This window comes from Tupaia chinensis, unplaced genomic scaffold (assembly GCF_000334495.1).
Source record: "Tupaia chinensis unplaced genomic scaffold, TupChi_1.0 Scaffold000067_1, whole genome shotgun sequence".
Lineage (NCBI taxonomy): Eukaryota > Metazoa > Chordata > Mammalia > Scandentia > Tupaiidae > Tupaia > Tupaia belangeri.
The window spans coordinates 1,181,565-1,203,211 of NW_006159526.1; the positions used below are offsets into that span (position 1 = coordinate 1,181,565).

Genomic DNA, 21,647 nt, shown 5'->3' on the forward strand with positions numbered 1-21,647 from the left:
CAGCGTCACCGGGTGGCCCAGGCTGCGCAGTCGCCGCGCGAACATGACCGAGTCGTCCAGCATGGGGTCCAGCGCGCACGCCTGCGGGCCGGGCCGGGGAAGGGCACGTGAACGCGGGAGGGAAACGGGTGTGGACGGGGTGGGCAGCGGCCGGAGACACGGGGCGCGCAGCTGGGGAGAGGAGGGCACGGGCGCAGGCGTGGGAAGGAAGAGTGCGTTGACCCGGGGCTCCCCGGCCTCCGCCCAGCCTCTCCCGAACCTCCCCATGCGCTCCGGGCCGCCCACCTCCCCGGGCCGCCCGCCCCTCGCAGGCGCACCCTCCGCCCGGCGCTCACCACGATGTGCACGGGGGGCAGGGTCTTCAGCATGTGGTCGGGGGCCAGCAGTGGAGACATGAAGGGGTTCTTGACGATGGGCGACGAGTAGAGGGGCATCGGCCGGGCCCGCCGCGGGTGGAAGCCCTCCGGGAACGCGGCGCGGGAGCCGTGGTCTCTGTCCTTGGTGCTCGGCTCACTCCTGGCCTCCGGCTCTTCGGGCACCTTGTCAGGCCGCAGTAAGAAGTTGACGTCGGAGGGTGTGGACGGGCCAAGCATCTCCGCCGACAGCGACATCTCGGGGGCATCCGACCCGTCGGAGCTGCTCCTCAGGCTCAAGTCCTTCAGTGTCAGACCCTTGAGGGAGTCCGAGCCCAGCGGGCCCTCGGGCTGGGTCAGTGCTGCTTCAGACACGCTGCGGCGCATTGGTTCTGCGGGAGGGCAAGGGCAGGGCGCTGCAGGGCTGACCATCCAGAAGCCTGGCTCTGTGAGCTGGGTGTGTGGCTGACAGGAAGGGTCATGGGAGGGACAGTGGCTTGTGGAGGAGGAGCGTGGAGGCCTGGAGTCTGGGGATGGGTGGGGAATTCTAAGTGCCCCGGCCTACAGCCTCAGGGGGAGGTGGAGGGAGTGTGTGTGTTGTGTGTATGTGTGTGAGAGAGATTGGGGAGCTTAGTGCACGTCCTTTACTTCTGGAGGCTGCTCCCCTCATAACAGATCATGACTGAAGCCTGACTGCCAGGATTGGAGCCCAGTCCCAGCCACCAGTGTGTCCCCAGCAGGAGGCCAAAGCAGCTTTTCATCGCCACTTGAAAACATGGTGTGAATGCACCGAAGTGGTCCCAATAGGGCTTGAAAGGAGCCCTGTTCACAGGGAGTAAGAGCCTCCAGGTAGATCAGATTCCTGAGATCTGGACCTGTAGCCACATGGATCGGCGGCCCCAAATTTCCTCCATGTGCTTCACTTTTATCCCTTCCCGCTGAGTGACCAGGCAAGCAAGTGCCCGAAGATGCTAAAGATGTGCCCAGCTTGGTTTCAACTTGTTCATTTTCTCAGACTCACACTGCTCACCACCACGGCCAGATTTTGCACATCTTGAGAAATCCACAAGGACATAGTGCAAGACCTGAGGATTCCTGCTTAAGTGCTCAGTGACCCAGAGGATCCCTGAAAGCCTGGGACAAGGACAGGGTGCTACATCTCCTAGGAATGTTCTATCATTTCACAGAGGAGCAAACCAGGGCTCGCAGAAACTGTTGCTTGCCCACGTTCCCCAGCAACCAGCGAGTCACTACTGGAGTGCGGATCTAGGCTGGCGTGTATGCCTCTGGGGCTGCACGTATCACCTTTATCCTAGAGGGAAAACTCTAGTACTCTGGGGCCAGCAGAGGGCATAGCGGCTACATGGCTGGACTCCCACATGGCTGACTGCAGTTTGAGTCCTGGACCTGGTGGCTTAAACTCACACTGGGCAGTGTGCATGTGTGCCCAAGATCTTGGGAGGAGAATGAAGGAAAAGGGATTGTGGTGTGGCTATACTCCTTGGGGGGTAACTTCTCACTTTCCCTCTCACTGTCTCTGTGTCTTTCTCTGGTGGGCCCAAATGCCCTAAAGCAAAAACCTTAAAAAAAACCCAAAACCCACAAACCCAGTACTCAGTGGCCCACCTGCTTCAAATTCAACTCCCTTTTAATTGTTTTTGTGTGTATTTAATTGCATCCATTTGAAGATCCTAAAATTAAAAATTTAAGGGGCCAGCAGATGGCATTATGGTGACGTTGTTAGACTCCTATGTAATTGGCCACAGTTCAAGTGCCAGACCTGGTGGCTTAAAACTCATGCTGGGCACCTGTGTGTGCATGCCTAAGGTCCTGGAAGGAGGAGAAGGAATTGTGGTGTGGCCATCCCCCCCTGGGGAGGTGATTTCTTGCTTTCTAGCTCTCTGGTGAGCGCATGCACTCTATAGCAAAAATCTCTCTTAAAAAAAATTAAGGGACCAGCAGTTGGTGTAATGGCTATGTTACTGGACTCTCATGTACTCAACTGCGGTTCGCGTCCCAGACTCGGTGGCTTAAACTCACACCGGGCATGCGTGCGTGCGTGCCCAAGATCCCGAGAGGAGAATGGAGGAGAAGGGATTGTGGCATGCATGGCCACCTCCCCTGGGGAGTGATTTCTCGCTTTCTGTCTCTCTTTCTCTCTGATGCATGCACATAGCAAGAACTGCTCCCCCCCCCAAAAAAAAAAAGAAAAGAAATGGCTTGAACTATTACCTGGAATCAAATATAAAGTTAATTCTTTAAAAAAACAAAACAAAACAAAAATTAAAAAATTAAAATAAAACACATGTAATCGGTGTGGTGGTTAAGGGCACTGGACTCCCACATGGCCGACCACAGTTCAAATCCTGGATCTGGTGGCTTGCTTTCTCACTCTCCTCTCTCTCTCTCCCTCTCTGGGAGAGAGGGAGAATTAAAAAACAAAACAAAACAAAACAAAATAAACACATGTAATTGGAATAATTACCTGAATAACAGAAATGTGTATTTTTTTTTTTTTTGAGAGAGGAATTTTTGTAATAGGGTACGTGCATTCACCAGTGAGACAGAGAGAGACAGAGAGACAGAAAGTGAGAAATCAGCCCCTGGGGGGATGGTGACACTGCAGTCCCTTCTCCACTCTCATGATTTTGGGCATACATGCATGTGTCTGACATGAGTTTCAAACTGTCATGTCTGGTATTCAAACTGCAGTCCATGTGGGAGTCCAGCGATGTAACTGCTATGCCATCTGCTATAGGGCGTGTGTGCTTGCCAGAAAGACAGAGAGAGACAGCGAGACAGAAAGCGAGAAATCACCCCCCAGGGAGGATGGCCACGCTGCAACCCCTTCTCCTCCATTCTCCTCTTGGTATCTTGGGCACGCACGCACACACTCCTGCTTTGAGCTTAACCCACCGGGTCTGGAACTCAAACCACGGTCTACTACATAGGAGTCCAGCGATATAGCCATTACGCCAACTGCTGGTCCCCAGGAAAATCTACTTCTGAGTATACAACTCCTATTATTCAGAAAATACTGACTTGTTAGACATAGAAAATCAGTGGAATTGGTTGCGCTTAAAAGTCCTTAGAATGGGCCAGTCCTGTGGCCTAGTGATGAAGGGCATCAGGTCTCACATGACTGATTGCACAGTTTGAATCCTGCCCCCAGTGGCTTGAAAAACATGCCGGGTGCATGTGCAAGCATGCCCCAACTCCAGGATGGAGAAATGGAGAAAAGATTGGGGCGTGACCACCCCTATTGGAGGGTGCTTTTCCCCTCTTTGTCTCTGTTTTTAATGAGCGCCTGCACCCTCTGACAATTAAAAAGCCTTTAAGGGGCCAGCAGATGGCATAGCAGTTATGTTCCTAGACTCCAGCATGGCTGACTGTGGTTTGAGACCTGGGCCTGTTGGCTTGAAACTCACACTGGGTGCATATGTGTGCATGCCCGAGATCCAGGGAGGAGAAGGGATTGTGGCATGGCCATCCTCCCTGGGGGTGGTGATTTCTCACTTTCCTGCTCACTGTCACTGTCTCTCTCTCTCTCTCTGGTGAACACACATGTCCTAAGGCCAAAATCTCTAAAAAAAACCCCAAAAAACAAAAACCACTTTAAAATGTCATGGTGGTTAAAAATAGATCCCTTATGGAAGTGATCTGTGGCTGCCTGAGGGTCCTGCCATCCTCTCAAGGCTGGGAACTTCGCTCACTCCCTAAGGCCTGTGCAATGCGCGCATCTCCCCATCCCAGCTCTCAGCCAGCTCCTGGAAGTGTATGGGAACGAATAAGGAGGGCTGGTTCCCCACCTGAGAGCACGAAGACCGTGGGTGGGGTTCTGAGGACTGAAAACCAGGTCTTCCGGGGCATAGCCCATGCCTTTCTGGGTGAGGCGGTTTGGAAAGCTAAATACTGCACGTCCTAGGGCTGTGACATGATCTGGGGACCGGAAGTTCTGGAATTTCCAGGATGTGGACTGTCATGGAAAATGAAGGCTGTGTGGTAGGAACCAGGGACAGGGCAGAGCCAGCCTGAAGGTGATCTGTTTCCCCGGGTGTTGCCAAGCTCGCCCCTCTCTCCCCCAGGACTTCTGGCCTGTCAAGCTGTTCCTCCTGGCCACCCAGACTGGCCCCTTGGAGGAGGGTGTCTCTCACCTGCTGTGGGCACGGTGGTTTTGGAGGGTTTGCGCCCGCTCAGCTCCAGGAAGGAGTTGAGCCAGGAGGAGGCACCCAGGCGGAGGTCTCGGAGGAGCAGGGCCGTGTCCCGGCGCACTAGTCCCATCATGCCCAGTGCCTTCTCGTCTGACTCCACGTGGTCCTCTGTCTCCGCACCTACACGGTGTATGTTGGGGCTGAGTTGGATCCCTTACCTTCTGGGCCCAGTCTCAACACCCAGGACTTCAGGCATCTGTGCCCGTGGGGACACACGCTATCTCAGATTCCTCTGATCAGCCCTCCTCCCCAGACCCAGGGTCCAGGCCCCCAGCCCCTCCTCCCCCAGATCCAGGGTCCAGGCCCCCAGAAAAAGGCCCCAACCTTCTGGCGTCAGGGGTTCACGGGCTGCTCAGAAGCCCACCTACGGACGCCCCTCCTCCCCCAGTGAGAGGAAGCCAGACCCAGGGTCCAGGCCCCCAGCCCTCCTCCCTCAGACCCAGGGATCCAGGCCCCCAGCCCCTCCTCCCCAGCCCCAGGGGTCCAAGCCCCTAGTTCCTCCTCCCTGAGACCAAGAAGTCCAGGACCCCAGCCCTCCTCCCTCAGACCCAGAAGACTGGGTCCCAGCTCCGGTCTCTGCGGCACCCAGGCATCTGAGCACCTCCTGCCCCTGCTCTGAGGGTGGGACCTTACCAGCATAGGCGCTGACACACTTGGAGAGCACACTGAGGGGCAGCAGGGGGTCCATGAGGCTCAGCAGGCGAGAGGGGGAGGCGGCAGACTGCAGCATCGTGGCAGGGTAGGCTGCCATGATGCCATCTGGCACACGTACCCCATAGGCTGCTGCCCGAAGGGACACCGTGAAGCAGAGGTTCCCACCTGCACTGTCCCCAGCAAGGCATATCCGCTCCCCTGTTGAGCCTAGTTGGGGAGAGGGTTGGTCACAGTTGGCAGGGCAGGCGACTTAGGAGAGGGCAGGGAGAAATATGGGCTAGGAGAACCAGACCCTCAGAGGTGGGGTGAGGGGCTCTCCAAGGTTGAGCAGATTGCAAATTTAGAAGCTGGTAAACTGAGGCAAGGATTTAGGCCCATTTGGTAGACAAGGATCAGGAAGGCTCGGGGACAGTCCGGGAGATAGAAGGGGAGCAGCCGGTGGTGGGCAAGGGGTGCTCAGAGCCTGTGTCAGGAGGGCATCAGAGGCTAGGGCTGGAGGGTCAGGCAGTGCTGGGGTGTGGCCGCACCCTGCTCTGTGCCTGGCTTGTATTTGAGGGGGGAGGTTGGAGAGGCTGTAGCATGGGTCAGGAGCTGCAGCGCTGGGGGCGGGGGCTGGAACAACTGCAGGAGGAAGGAGGCCGTAGGGCAGGCGGGAGGGCCGGAATGGGTTAGATGAGGAGGAGGAGGTGGAGGAGAGTCGGGCTGGAGCGCGGGCGCAGGAGCTGAGGCTGAAGGGCTGGGAGGGAGGGCCGGTGTTCAGCGAGGCAGTGTGTGGATCACTGAGGCTGGAGGAGCCAGGTGGTTCACACCCCCTGCAGGATGGGATGGGGGGCTGGAGCAGGTTGGGGCTGGGATAGTGGGGGCTGAGGCTCACCGAGGAGGGCACAGTTCTTGATGGCCCAGCAGTAGGCGAAGAAACACTCCTCCAGGGCACGGGGGAAGGGGGCCTCAGGAGCCAGGGAGTAGTCGATGGAGATGATGGGGGCGCCCAGCTCCTGGGCCCAGGTCTTGAGGTAGGGCTCGTGGGACTTGGAGGTCTGGGCCACGAAGCCTCCTCCATGGATGTGTATGACCAGGGACTGTGAGCGGGGTGCCTGCTGGGGGCGTGGCCGCAGCTCTAGGCTCCGTGGACCTTCAGACTTCACCAGCCTGCTGAGCTCCTTGCTGTCCTAGGAGAGGCTGGAGTGAGCTTGGGCTGAGCCTGCCTGGGCCTTCCCCCCAGCCCCCCGCTGCCAGGATGTGCTGAGACAGGACAGGGGTGGGTTGTGATAAAAGAGGCAGGAGGCCAGGGCAGGGAGAGGGGGCTGACCGCGGTCTGTCCCCATTCCTGGCTGAGGCCAGGACCCTACCTGCCCATCACGTAGGTCATAGGAGATGAGCCTGACGAGGACGGGCCCAGGGCCCGTGTGGGCCAGGGGCGGTGAGATGGTGACTGTGAGCTTGGGGTCGGTAGTCAGCGGCATCTCAAAGGCCTCGGGCGGCAGACTGAGCAGGCGGCTTACCCTCACGGTGGCTGACGCCATGTTGGCCAGAGACTGGTGGGAGGGAACAGAAGGCGTGCTGGGGAGGGGCTGTGTGTGGGGAGGTCCCACAGGCCTTCCTTTTGAGCCCCAATCTTTCTGCTCACGTGCTCTCCCGGCAGCCCTTCAGAGACCTGTTGTGGCCTTGGCTAGCTCTTTGGGCATCAGTGTCCCCACCTGTAACAGGCCAGGCCCTCACCAGGCCCCACACTCACCGACAGCACCTCGATCTCGGTGATATTCCAGAAGGCTTTCCAGAAGTGCACGTCTAGGTTCTGTGTGATCCGCTCAAACTCAGCCCCGCGCAGCTCTGGGTCAATGGCGAAGCGGCCACTGGTGAAGAGGGAGCTGGCAGTCACACCTGGGGGTTGGAAGGGGTGTCAGGGAGCCCTGGTGGGTTAGGCTGCTTGGCGGGGTGGGGAAGAGACGGGAGAGGAGCTGTGGGCAGGGCCCGGCTAGCACTCACCAAGGCCTGTCTCATTGCGTTTGTAGTGCTCCCCGAAGGACACCAGCCCAATGGAGATGGTCTGCAGGAACGGCCGGATGGCGGGCGTGAACTGTGGAGAGACGCGGCTGTGACACCCTCCCCCCGCCCGGCAGAGGGACAGCGCAGGAGCGAAGGGAGACACGTTCATCCTGTACACAATTTGTGAGCTCCCCCGGGTGCCGAGCAGGGCTCCAGGCCCCTTCATGGGCCTGATGTTCCGAAAGGGAGGCAGACAGAGCCTTATGCAATCTGATGGCAAGTAGTGAATGACGTGAAGACAGACACAGAAGGGGGAGAGGACTGAGTGGTGGCTCAGGCTACTTAGATGGGTCTCGGGGGTGACGGAAGGGTGTCCCCTGCAGGGGCACAGCAAGCGCAAGGCACTGAGGTGGGCCTGTGCTCTGCACGCAGGCCGCCAGTGTGCTGTGCAGTGACTGGGGGTGGGGCAGGAGGTGAGGCCAGACAAGCCAAGACGCTCTTAGCGGTGTAGCCTGAGGAATCGGACTTCGTTCTGAGTGGGGGATGAGCTGCTGGAAGGATGGGGGCCGGGAATAAGATGATGCAGAGGCTTCCTGAAAGTCCTAGAGAGGACAGACGGATGGGGGTGGAGCGGCAGGGAGACAGAAACAGGGAGGCGGTCGGAGAGCCGACAGGTACAGAGATTCTGAGGCAGAAAGACGGCCGTCTGGGGGTACTGAGGCCCAGAGATGGGGACCAATAGCTACCACAGAAAAGTGGAGAGACAGGATCTGAGACAGGGTCTGGGAAGTTAGGAAAAGACAATGGGAAACAGGGTCAAAGGACACAGTGACAGGAGGCTCGGCAGGGGGCCAGCAGGGTTCTGCTGTTCGCACAGCCGACATGGGCCAGGACCTTACCGCATGGTAGACACGGGGCTGGCACAGGGACAGGACAGTGACTGAGACAGGGGAGGCCGCTGCCCTCGGCATTTAGAGGGGGAGTCTGTTGTGCAGCATAGCAGAGCTGGGCTCCTGGAGATTGGCGGTCAGGCATGGCCTTGCCCCTGGCAGGGGGCCCAGTGGGCCAGAGAGCACAGGGGTGCCTGGCCATTGTGCCTGAGGTGCTGGTTCAAGCAGTCCTGGGATCTCTTTCTTGTGACTCTGAGGTCATGACAGGACACAGGGAGGAGCTGCTGGCCTGGCTGGGCTGATGCATATGTGTGGGTTCAGCCCGAGTGAGGGAAGTTCCTAGGAATACCCAGGCTGGGCAGTTGAGGATGGGCTGGCCCACGGGGAATCCTGGAGAGGTGGGGAGTGAGGAGGGGTGCTGAGAAACTTCCAGGCTCAGCCGTCACTGAGGTGTGGGGAGGCCCAGAGAGGGTTGGAAAGAATACAGGGTCACACAGCTCCAGGTAACCCTGCTGGGGACACCTGATACAGCTGGGGCTGGGATACCCAGCACTGACCCTAGACAGGCAAGTCGGCCCTCTGCTCTGGGCCTGGTGCTCCCCTTCAATTCTCCAAGTCCCCAAACTACTTTTTTTTTTTTTTTTTGGAGGTTTTTTCTATTGGGCGACTTTGTCCGCGCTGGGCTGATGCATATGTGTGGGTTCAGCCCGAGTGAGGGAAGTTCCTAGGAATACCCAGGCTGGGCAGTTGAGGATGGGCTGGCCCACGGGGAATCCTGGAGAGGTGGGGAGTGAGGAGGGGTGCTGAGAAACTTCCAGGCTCAGCCGTCACTGAGGTGTGGGGAGGCCCAGAGAGGGTTGGAAAGAATACAGGGTCACACAGCTCCAGGTAACCCTGCTGGGGACACCTGATACAGCTGGGGCTGGGATACCCAGCACTGACCCTAGACAGGCAAGTCGGCCCTCTGCTCTGGGCCTGGTGCTCCCCTTCAATTCTCCAAGTCCCCAAACTACTTTTTTTTTTTTTTTTGAGAGGTTTTTGCTATAGGGCGCATGTGCTCGCCAGACAGACAGAGACAGACAGACAGAGAGGCAGAAAGTGAGAAATCACCCCCCAGGGGGGATGGCCATGCCACAATCCCTTCTCCTCCGTTCTCCTCTCGGGATCCCGGGCACGCACGCACACGCGCCTGGCGTGAGTTTTAAGCCATCGGGTCCGGGACGTGAACCGTGGTCGACTACGTGGGAGTCCAGCGACATAGCCATTAGGCTAACTGCTGGTCCCAGCCCCAAACTACTTTATAATCCAAGTCTGAGGACTTCAGGCTGCCTCACTTTCAATGTGGTGACGAGCTGTGTCTGAGGGTGGTTTGACATGGCCTCCGGCCAGGGTCAGGATGCCTCGCTCTGGGAGGAGGGGAGCCACACCAGGTCTTCCTCACTGTCGCCAACACTGATGAGCTCGCTGGCCTTCCTCCAGGCCTGAAAATCCTGTGATTCCACAGCTTCTCACGTGAGTGAAAAAGCCCAGGCTCCGGCCCAGCTGCTGGGCTAGCACCCTCCCTCCCTTCCAGAACACCAGTGGGGATGACTACAGGGGGTGTACAGACAAAGCAGGCTCCAGACAGCGCTGACTACCCTTCCAGGGCCTCAAGGCCAAAGGGCTTCAGGGGAACATAAGAGAGTGACTGCATCTCCTGACTGTAAGACAGCAAGGCAGGGGGGATCCGGGGAACGCAGCCCGGCAGGTGACAGCAGTCTTCCTAGCCCGCAGGTGTGGCCCCAAGCCATGAGCGGAGATCCCAGTGCAGGTCTGCCTGAGCTCCAGCCGACCTCCCCTTTCTGTACTGCTGTTTTCAGAACCCAGGTATATCGACCACTGGGGTGACTCTACTGTATTATTAGAAAAGGGCAGGGCTCACCAGGTGCCTTCACAGTGGGGCCAGACAGGCATGGGGCAGGCGGTGGGGGCGGGGAGCTCACCTGGAAGCCCAGGCAGCGGCCATAGAAGCAGCCCTTATGCAGTGTGACGTACTCACGCAGGAAGTCTGCAGTGAGCCCCTCATCGCCCTCGAAGAAGAGCCGCCCCGGCCGGTTGGTGGCCAGCAGGCGCTGTGCATAGTAGGTCAGGGCGCGCAGCTGGGTGAGGGCAGCCAGGTAGGCTTCCAGTTCGGCCAGGTTGTGGCTGGTGCGGAAGAAGATGCTGCGGCGGTTGGAGGCCACGTAGCGGGATTTATGGAGTAGATGTGCCAGGCAGCAGCGGGCTGTGTGCACCAGGCTGCGGTACCCGTTGGCTGGTGTGTCCGCGTCCAGGTCAAAGAGGTGTGCCACACTCAGCAGGCGGGCCAGGACCGGCTCTAGCCCCAGCGCCTGCTCCCGAACACCTGCAAAGACACCTGACAGCCGCCGCACTGTCTCCCCAGGGCCCTGGCTTGCGAAGAAGGCCATGTTGTCCTCTGCAACAGTCACCAGCGACTGGGTCATTGTGTGTAGGTCCATGCTCTGCTTTAGCCTCGACACTGTGGGCAAGGTGGGGAGGCCTGTGAGGCAGGGCTGCCTGGCTGGCGCCCAGGACTCCAGGCCCCCAGCCCTCCTCCCTCAGACCCAGGACTCCAGGCCCCCAGCCCTCCTCCCCCAGACCCAGGGGGCGCCAGCCCTCCTCCCACAGACCCAGCAGTCCAGGCCCCCAGCCCTCCTCCCCCAGACCCAGGAGTCCAGGCCCCCAGCCCTCCTCCCTCAGACCCAGGAGTCCAGGCCCCCAGCCCTCCTCCCTCAGACCCAGGAGCCCCTCTGCTTCCCTAAGCAGGACTCAGAAATTTGCTGTCTCTGGCCCCTCCCTCTCTCTTGGACCCAAGAGTCCAGACATTCTCTTGAGCCCACAGGAATCTAGCTCCCTCACTCCTGTGTCTCTCCTACAATCCAGGAGACCCCTTCCCTTCTTTCTTCCTCCAGGGACCCAAGAATTGAGGTGCTCGTCTCTATCTACTCTTCTGAGACCCAGGACTCCTAGATTATGGAAGTCTAGCCCCTGGCTGGTCCCCTCTGTCAGTACCCAGGGCCCCCACCCCATCTTACCTTCTTATGCTCAGCTGTCACAGGCCCATCCCCTCCCATAATATCTGGGGACATCCAACCCCCAGCCCATCCATTTTCATCTCCCAGGACCTTGGCCCCCAAGCCCAACCCTCTTCCAGAACCCAGGAGTTCATAATTTCAGCCTGACTTCACTGAGGAGTGACTTTGGGTCCCTCAACTCTGGCTGTGGAAACCCCTCCAAACTCCAGCTCCCTCCCTTTGCCTCCACGGGCTCCCCAAAACTAGCTCTCACTTCTCCCCTGGCTGGACTCCTGGCCTCTGGGCCTGCCCACTTGTCTTAGAAGGCAGTGGCGGCCCTGCTCCCCTGCCTGGAAGCACAGCACTAAGCCCTGACACTGACCTCGACCCGTGCTGAGGTTTCGGTGCCTCTGCTCCGTTAGCGTGTTACCGCGCTGGGCCCAGCCGGCCTGGGCTCAAGTCTCTTACGGCTAGCGGCTCTGTTAGTGTCTCCATTTTATAGGAGAGGAATCAGGTTCAAAGGTGCAACGCATGGAGCTGGAGGTTGCACTTAGCGCGGCAGAGCCGATTCCCACCCAGGTCTCGGGGACCAGAGTCCTTCCTTACACCAGGCCCTCCCAGGCTCTCTGGCTGGGCCTCCCAGTGCTGGCCTTCAAAGCCTTGCCAGGTGCTGTGCTCGGCTCTCCATGCTCTGGCCACAGTGATCTTTCCCTCTGGGATTTCTGTCCTTCCCAGGCACCCAGGCCACCCTGCTTCTGGGATGCCCTGTCACCCCAGGCCCTGGACAAGCTGCCCTCACACCCCTAGGTAGGGAATGCCTTGCCTGGCCCCTGGGATCATAGCCGCCCCATTCTCCCATGAGAAGGTGACTCCTCTGGCTTGGGGCCCTCCGGCTGGCAGTAGCCATTTCTGCCTGTGAGCTGCCATGCACTCACCCCTCCCAGGCTTCTTCAGAGCTCCCCAGTCTGAGACTGCTGGTCTGTGGCTAGTGTCAGTAGCAGCCTGGGGCGATAAGCCAGAGGAGGGGCCAGGGTGTGGCCACCCGCTCCACCTCCCTCCTCAAAAGGACAGCAAGTACCACGTGTTGTAAACAGAGCCCAGAGCCCAAGTCCCTGCCCCTGCCTGCTCTGACCGAGAGACCTTGCTCCAGGCTCCTCTGCTTAGAACCCAGAAGTCTGGCCCCATTCCCTCCTCCCAGGCCCAGGAGTCTGAGCCCGCAGTCCTGAGCACACTGTCCCCTCTCACCCAGCCAGGCTGCCCTCCCTCTCCCCACAATGGATTCAGGGAACCAAGAGCCCAGTGATCTCAGTTCCTGTCCCCCAGGCCGGCCCTGGCACAGCCAGCCCCAGCTGCTGGGGGAGAGAGGAGGTAGCCAGCCCTGCCTGTCCCTCCTGGGAGGACAAAAGCTGATTAGGGGCAGTGCCAAGCTAAGCTGGGGGCCTGAGCCACAGGTCCTATTGGGTGACATTTCTACACTGGCATCTTGTATCTGTCACTTACCCTTCAGGGCCCGCCCTGCCGTGACTGGCATCTCCTCATTTATGGAGACACTGAGACCCAGAGAGACACTTCGCCTATGTTTCCCCACCTGCTCCTTGCCTAGAGGGCTCTTTGTCATCCTCTAGGCCTCAGCTTGCTACAGTCAAAGGGGCGAGGTGCTTTCTAACTGCTCCTACCCAGCTCAGATCTGCATCCCCCTGTTATTTTTCACCATAATACTTAGTTCTTCTGTTTCCTAGCATTTTACACGTTTTGCAGTTATACATTTATTGTGTTTCCGTGTTTATTATTTGTCTTTGCCGGGACGGAACCAAGTTTTTAGGAGCATGAAACTTACAAGGTGTGTGTGTGGTGGGGGTATGGCTAGGAAGAATACAAAATTATAAACACAAAAGTAGGTACAGGGCCTTGGAAGGGGCCTGTGAAAATCAGAGGCCCTGAAGCCTCATTTGCTTGGCTGTGGGAGAATCTTCTGTCTTTCCTTTGCTAGACTGTCGTCCCCATGAGGGCAGGGGATGGCTGCAGTGGGGGCCTAGGGCATAGCAGGTGCTCTGCAAATACCCAGAATATATATATATATATATATATATATATTCAATTTTATTCATTCATTTATTCATTTCTTTTTATTTGACCAGACACACACACACACACACACACACACACACACAGAGAGAGAGAGAGAGAGAGTGAGAAAGCAAACTACCGGGTCCAGGACTCAAACCATGGTCGACCATATGGGAGTGTCCAGTGCCTTAACCACCATGCCACCTGCTGGTCCCCCGAGAGGCAGTTCTAAGCTTGGGGCTGTGAAAAAGGAAGACTGGCTCAAGTCTCTTGCCAGGTGACTCTGAGTGAGTTTGTTTTCCTCATCTGAAAACTGCATGTGGCCCACTCAGGGTGGGAGGCATGCTTTATTTATTAAGAACTCTCTTTGGGGGCTAGCAGGTGGTGTGATGGTTAAGGTGCTAGACATGGCTATGGTTTGAGTCACAGACCTGGCAGCCTGCTTTTTAACCTTCCCCCCCTCTGGTCAAATTAAAAGATAATAAATAAAAAAAAAAAACACAAACCTTGAGCAATTTTCTTTAATTGCCAGAGGGCACACGTACTTATCAAAGAGATGAAGAAAGGGTGCCAGGGGGGTGCAGTCATGCTGCAATCACTTCCGTGTTTCTCCATCCTGTTGGGATTGTGGGCACACATGCACATGTACCCAGCGTATTTTTCAAGGGCCAGGATTTGAACTATAGTCAGCCACGTGGGGTCCAGCTCCCTTAACCACTAGGCTGCAGGGCTGGCCCAGGAGACGTGCTTTGTAAATGCCACCCACAGGGGACATTTTCTGCTCTGGTTTGCTTTGTGGGTTCACTTGGCTTCACTGAGATGATGTGTTGGGTTATTTTCTCTGTGGTACATACTGTCTAACATAGGATTCCATTTAAGATTTATGTTGCTGTTTCCCGACTAGATTATAGGTTCCCTGAGGGCAGGGCCTCTCCTCTGTCTTATTCAGCCCTCGTGCAGTTCCTGGTGCACAGCTGGACCTTGGTAAACATTTCTTGCCTGACGCTGGGATATCCCACTTTATAAACCCAGTCTCATTTATCTCCCATCTATGGGGTAGGGCTCTTTCTCCAAGATGAGGAGAGAGGACGCGCCAACAGAACAAGCAACCAGCACGAGGCAGTGGGGAAGGGGCTGGATCCCAGGCCCTAGTGACTCTAGCACCCTGTCTTGGCCCTGTTCTGGGCAGCTTTCCAAGGGCTGGGGTGAGTGGATCTGGGAGGAAGGGCTGTTGAAGTTGCCAAAAACTTAACAAGCATTCCAGGCAGAGGGCACTGGGGCAGGGGCAGGCCCACTAGGACCTCGGGGTGTGAAGTGGGACAGAGGTAGGCCTGAGGCGGCTCAGCTGGCTGACTGGGCTTCAGTCCTTTGTCCTAAAGAACCACTGACAGCTGGACCTGGCTTGGACTTTGGCCCCTGGGGATTGAGCAGGGGGAAAGGGGAGGTGGGGAAGGAAGTGTGGGGTGGGTGGAGAAAGGCCGGATCTGGGGTCTGGGCGGGTACAGATGGGTGAGCATGGCCTGCTCCGAGAGTCTGCAGGAACCAGCAAATGTGGGCTGCATTAGTGACTGTGGGTGCTGGACACTGTTCTCTGTGCTTTAGGTGAAGCGACTAGTACCATCCACCTGCAACCCATGAGGTGGGTAGCATTATCACCCCCTTTCTGCCGATGAGAGAACTGTGGTGTAGGGAGGTGGCATGGCCACCTAGGATCACAGAGCCAGCAAGGGGCAGCTGCAGGATGGGACAGCTGTTCTGTGTTTCTCTGTGTATCTGTGTTGCTCTTTTGGCTGTCGATGCCTCAGCCGTACACTCACCGGGTGGTCACATATGCATATATGCGCACGTATACGTGCACCTGTCGGGACATGGCATGACCAGTGTGTGCCTTGGCCTGTTTGTGTGAAGGTCAGTGTGTCGACATTTTTTCTCTGTCTGTACACTTTCATGTTTCCCAGTATGTCTGAAGGTACGAGGGCACTTCAGAAAGTTTTGGAGAAATGGAATTAAATTGTGAGTTTATTTTGCTGCAAAAAATATTGGAATTCATGCAGTTTTTTTCATAACACGTATTTCCTGTGAACTTCTTTTTAATGCCAGAGGGTGGGTGTGTGTGCGTACACGAAACGGAGACAGAGAGAGAATGTGTACATGTGTACATGCACATGTGTCCCCCAACCGGGCCCAGTCATGCAGCAATCCTTTTCCTCACTTCCCCATCCCATCAGGATCCTGGGCACACACACATGTATCTGGTATGTTTTTTAAGCCTCCAGGATCAGGATTTAAGCCATGGTCAGCCATGTGGGATCTGGCTTCTATTTAGCACTTACCCACTGCACTAACCTTTCCAGGGATTTCTTTTTAAAGACCCTGTGTATGTATGTTTGAAGGTGTGCGTCACGGGCTACATATGTTTCTTAGCCTGTGAGTGTGTTTCTGTTTTTCTTGGCCTGTGAATTTGTGTGAGCACGTATTTGTGTATGTCTGAACATATATACATACTTGTGCAAATCCTGGTCTGTGTGTGTGTGTATTGAGAACACGCCTCTCCCCATCTACTCATTCTGGAACCCAGGGTGTCATCCCGGCCACCTCACCCACCTTGCACCCAGTCATCACTCAGTCCTATCTGATCTGCCCCCAGGAGTCCCTGGAAGCTGGCCCTTCTTCTCTCCTTTGCTGCCTTCTTTCTGGTCTGGGCGACTGCAGCCTCATCTGGAGGACTGTAACACCTCTTTTTTTTTTTTTTTTTTGGAGAAGTTTTTGCTATAGGGCGTGTGCGCTCGCCAAACAGAGAGAGACAGAGAGACAGAAAGCGAGAAATCACCCCCAGGGGGGATGGCCACACCGTAATCCCTTTGCCTCCATTCTCCTCTTGGGATCTTGGGCGTGCATGCACACACGTCTGGCGTGAATTTAAGCCACCGGGTCTGGGACTCGAACTGCGGTCGACTACGTGGGAGTCCAGCGACATAGCCATTACGCTAACTGCTGGTCCCCAGGACTGTAACACCTCTTTATGTGTCTCTGACTTTTTTTGTTTAAAGGAATTATTTTATTTAACTTTATTTATTTAACTTTGACCAGAGCGGGACAGGGAGAAAGCAAGAGGGAGAAAGCAAGTTGCCAGGTCTGGGACTTGAACTGCGGTCAGCCATGTGGAAGTCCAGCGCCCTTAACCACACCACCTGCCAGCCCAATGTCTCTGATTTTGTCCCCTCCAACTGCTCTCCACAGAGCAGCCAGAGGATAGTTTCAAAACATAAATCTGATCGAATGCTTGCAACTCTTCAATGCCTTTCTGCCTTGCTCTTAAGGATAAAGCTCGAATCCTGGACATGGCCTTCCCAATCAGGAACCACCCTCCTCTCTTACCCTGCCCACCTCTGTTACCATTCCTCCTCTCGTGCTCAGTGTCCTCAGGCCTCGAGGTCTTTGTCATGCTGTCCTCTCTCTGCCCTCACTAGCCCCCTTTGCCAGCAGTTAATGCCTGCCCGTCCTTGAGTCTGATGTCACCTCCTTGAGAAGCCTCCCTCTTTCAAGTTCGCAGGTTTTTTCTCTGTTGTACTTATCACAGTTCACAATTATAGTCTTAATCGATTAACATCTGTGTCCCCAGCTCAGCTGCGAATCTGTCCTGATCATGCCCAGGTCTAGCACAACTCGGTGTCCAGTGAATGTCTGTGAATGAATCTGCTACCGGAACCTTGCGGGCCCAGAGTCAAGGCTGGGCACAGCCACGTAAGGAAACCTAGGTAGCCTCTGTCCCTCAGAGCCTCAGAGTTGTCGTCTGGGAAATGAGGTGATCATAACACACTAGCCTTATCCAGTAACTGGCAAGATCAAACTGATGACGAGGACTGCTCCAGCCAGCCCAGATGCCCTTGGGCAAGGACAGGGTCTGATTCATCTGTTTGAGGCTTGGCACCAGGGAGGGCCTCAGGAAATGACAGGTGAATCTCAGAGCTTAGGGGAGTGAGCCTTTGTGAGTAGGTGGGTTTGTGAGTAGGGCTGGCTGAACCTTTCTAGGGAGCCCTGCCCAAGTACATTCTGACTACTCATTCCAACCCTAAGGAAGTGTGATTATTAATATTCCCATGTTATACTTCATGCCTTCCTTCACTTATTCACTCAATAAATATCTGATTGACTATGTGCTGTCATATGAGGCTCTGGAAGTAGAGGGTAAACAAGGCAGATGGAGCCCTGCTCTTAGGGAGCACATAGTCTAATAAAGACACTCAGTGTAATAATACCCTCTTCCTCCTCTGAGGGCTCTCTATGTGCCCACGCCAAATGCTTCCATACTCATTCAAACAGTCCTTCAAATCAGGTACAGTCCCACAGTATCCATGGATCCCTGAGGTTACCAACATCCATGGGTGCTCAAGTCCCTTGTACAAAGTGACATAGGATTTGAATATAACCTACACACATCCTCCTTTGTACTTTAAGTCACCTCTGGATTACTTATAATACCCAACACTATGTAAATAGTTGTTACACCATTTAGGAAGTAATGTTAAGAAAAAGGTCTTTACACGTTTAGTACAGTCAAAGCCAAGTTTTTTTAAAAAAATATTTTCGATTCTCATTTGGTTGAATCTGCAGATATGGAGAAGCAGCTGTCCTCCTGTAATACTGCCCATTTTAGAGCTCAGCCAGCTGAAGCAGGGCAAGAAGGAGCCTGTTGCTTAGGGGATCGCAGCTCCTAACCTGTGAACTGGGTCTCCAGCGCCCATCTCCTCAACCATGGTCTGTGCTTCCTCTGGGCATGCCATGGTACTTGCGAGGCTCAGTGTCTTGCTGTGTAACAGCGAGTGCCTTCAGGGTCCAGTCTGAACTCTGAGTCTGTCTGGAGCCAACTGCAGGTCTACCCTTAGCGAATGATGCAGTCTGTAGCGGGGTGGGGGGTGGGGGGCTATGGGTTTGGGGTCCCTGGAGCTAAGGGGCCATGTTAGGTTTTTCCTGCACCAAAACTTCCCACAAGATACTCTCCTAGAATGGTAAATACTCATAACTGAGCAAGGACGTAAGTTATGCTTGAGGCTTGTGGCATCTTGTTGGTCTGTCGGTCTGTCTCCAGCGTTCTGAGATCTGGAAATAATGTGACCCCTAGGGAACCCAGGGGGAGACTGTGGCAGTGCCAAGCTGACCTAGGGCCGCCCTGTCCTGGAAGGGGTGGGGGTCAGGGAGCTAGGCCAGCGGGGCCAGGATGAAGCAGGGAACTGCCAATGCACGGATGTCTAGACCGAGGGTGGGAGGGCAGCGCTGCGATGAGCTGTACTGCCCGCGCTGCATTCCCCACTGCGGGGAACCCCATCCTCCTACTTCGACCTGACTATCTCTGAACTTCCTTCTGAGTAACAGCTGCTAACCCCCTTACCCATTATCTTCTCAAGAGCGCCGCAGACCTGAAAGGTCGCGCTTGGGCCATTTCCCGGGTGGGAAACACCGAGGGCAGCAATCGCAAATACGGGACACGAGCAGGAACCGAGTCCGCGACACTCGCATTCCGGACTCCACTCCCAAGACGGTACTGGTGGGACGTTCCGCACCCCATCACCCGCTTCTTACAATAGATCGTCCCGCCTCTGCGGAGGGCGGCGGTGAGACAGCCCACCGGCTCCCCCTCCTCAAGGCGGTGAGTCAGTCCATTCTGCCCCCAGGTCCCCACAGGATGTGTAAGGTTCCTTCCGGCCGGGCCCCGCGCGCTCACCTTTGGCCTTGCCTTTTCGCCACCGCCGGCGACCGCGGTTCTGCGACCTCTCTTTGACCTTCTTCGAGGCCGGGACCCCTGTGGCCCCGGCGGGCCCCGTTCCCCTGGCTGTCTCCATCAATTCTCCACGGTCCCCGCGCGAGGGCCAGTTCCAGCCGCCAGATCCCGCCCCGAGGACCAAGCCTCACTACACACCACCGTCGGGCCCCCATACTACCCAATCCGGGCCTTGCTTTTCCCTGGGTCCCGCCCCTTGAGCGATCTTGGCCCCACTCCACTGCCAGGCCCCGCCCCTAACCACGAAGGCTTAGGCCCTGGCCCCGCCCATCTCGCACGTATTAAAGGAGCCGCGATCAACAAAAATGCAACCCTGGAGGCGGCGAAAACCGTCCTCTGAGCAGGACTACTGGGAAGCCCTGCGGGGGACACCCCAACTGGGAAACCTCGAGAGTCTAATGCGATGGTGTTCAACATCGCCATCCCACTCACCTTCCCACAGAGGGATCCCCTAGAACGCGGCCCGGCCCGCCCGCCCTTAGGGGAGCGCAGAACACCGTTGAGCCTCCGCTTCGGGGCGGGCCAAGTCCTCAGGCAACGCAAAGCTAGGGGCGGGGCTCCAGCTTGGAGGCGTGGCCGTGCTGACAGCCGTTGGGGGGAAGCCCCGCCTCCCCCTCTCCCCCAGTCTCTTAGGTCTACTATTGCTCTTTTCGAGGTTCTATTCGTTCTCTGCTCGCTCCCTCTGAGAAGGGAAGGGGGATGCTCGGCGCCTGCGCACTAGCTTCAGGCTGCGGGCCGCCTCAGAGCGGAGCGGAAATAGAGCCGCACACAGAGAAAAGGCGCGAAACGCGAAACCGGGGAGGTGCGAGGCTCGCGCATGCGCACACTCACTGCCGCTGGCGCTTGACTGGAGGCGGTCTCACGTTCGGAGGCCGCGAGGCACCGCGGATGTCTTCATCCTGGGCTCTGGGGGCCTAGAGAAACTGCTCTCCAGCCTCTAAAAAGCAGGCCTTGAACTGTCTTTGCATCCTGCCCCCTCCTCCGCGCCCGCCGGAGTGTAGAATCGGCTCTGGCGCTGAGAGACACTAAGATCCTCTCCCGCCCTGAGAGCTGGCGCAGCCCTTCCGGCAGGGACGGACCCTGGCGCTCCCACTGCCCTCGCCTGCCCTCCGCACTGTGGCCTTACAGCATGGAGCCGCCCGGGGTTCTCCGCTCAGGATACGGCAACGAATCTCCTCCCTCTCCCCCTTCACGGAAGGGCGTTTGAACCTAGAGACGGAGACTGGGGACTGAGCACCACCGAGCTGGAGCCTGCGCCCCGCGGGCCCGGTGCCTACTTCGGAGGGCAGAGCCAGAGAAGGCCAGGGAGCACTGCTGGCTAGCCTGGAGTCTCGGTGCGCTCTCCAGAGCGATAGAGACAGAGAGACAGAAAGTGAGAAATCACCCCCAGGGGGGATGACCACGCTGCAATCCCTTCTCCTCCATTCTCCTCTCGGGATCTTGGGCACGCACGCACACGCGCCCGGCGTGAGTTTTAAGCCACTGGCTCCAGGACGCGAACCCCCGTCGACTACGTGGGAGTCCAGCGACATAGCCATTACGCTAACTGCTGGTCCCGTAACAGTTACTTTTGTAACTGAACCAGAGCTCTATTTGATTATCCTCAAATCCTCTATTGGTAGGCAGCCTGGTGTGGGGGAGAAAATCTGACATTGGCTTCAAGTCCTGGCTTTGCCACTTCCTAATTGCTTAACCTTGTGCAAGATCCTTTACTTGTTTATGCCTCATCCTTATCTATAAGATGAAGATGTCGATCTTTATCTCACGGGTTTGTTAAAGGATGATGGGAGCTAACCTGATAAGCTGTAAACCCTTAGTACTTTTTGAATGAATGAGTAAATGATTGGGAAGATCAAATTCCTCCAGGTTCAAACTCACCCGTGTCCCGGTAGTGTCTGTGATTCTGAGAGCCAGCTTTGTTCCTATATGATGATATCCCACTGTACCCTGATGCCACTTCATAACCAGATTTTCCTATGTAGCCCAGCTTCGCTTCTAGGGCCACTGTTCCACTTTTCCTGGTCAGAGGAGACTCTGTATCTGAAGGTGATCCCATATCTAATTCTGGGTCAGAATGTGTGACCCACTCAAACAGTGTCTTCCACTTGGGGGTTGATTGCTGCTCATGCGGTTTTGCTAGGAATTCCTGCTTGGTTAAAGATCCCTGCTCGTATTTGGCTTCCTGGACTGGACTTTCCTGCTGGGCTGTAACGTCTGATTGTTTAGATTCCTCTTGGGATATAGATTCGATCTGGGCAGGTGGTTCCTTTTTGGGTCCAGGGTTAGCCTGGGTTGTAGGTATTGATTTAGCTTCTTGCTGAGTTAGAGGTGTCCTAAGTCCTGGCTGGGCTCTATGATCCTCTCTCAATTCTGGTTTGTGTTGTGTTGTAGATGCTTTTTTTGGCCCAGGTCCCTGTTGGGAGGCAACTTTCTGTTGAGTAAAAGGCACCCACTGCATGGGAGGTAATTGCTGTGGTTCAGGGTTCTGTGGGGCAAGACATTCCTGCCCTGAAGCAAATTTTTGTAGGGCTCTAGGTTCCTGCTGGGATTCAGTTTCATGTTGGACAGAGGGCTCCTGCTGGGTGAGGAGTGTCTGCTGTGAAACAGGGTTCTGTTGGGTACTGGATTCCTCCTGCGGGGTCAAACCTGTGTGG

At 56.3% G+C, this 21,647-nt stretch overlaps 1 protein-coding gene across 1 annotated transcript; it reads right to left on the reverse strand.

The window, feature by feature from the left end:
- Window positions 1-443: 443 nt before the first annotated feature.
- Window positions 444-19,142, reverse strand: LIPE (lipase E, hormone sensitive type; the record flags this gene model as incomplete). The annotated part of the gene is given in 9 exon segments (XM_014582823.2): window positions 444-745; window positions 4,508-4,684; window positions 5,198-5,425; window positions 6,093-6,387; window positions 6,568-6,753; window positions 6,954-7,099; window positions 7,205-7,295; window positions 10,077-10,612; window positions 18,937-19,142. Coding segments are annotated over 9 exon segments (2,079 nt in total), but the record flags the coding sequence as incomplete, so codon positions are not given.
- Between the last annotated feature and the right edge of the window lie 2,505 nt (window positions 19,143-21,647).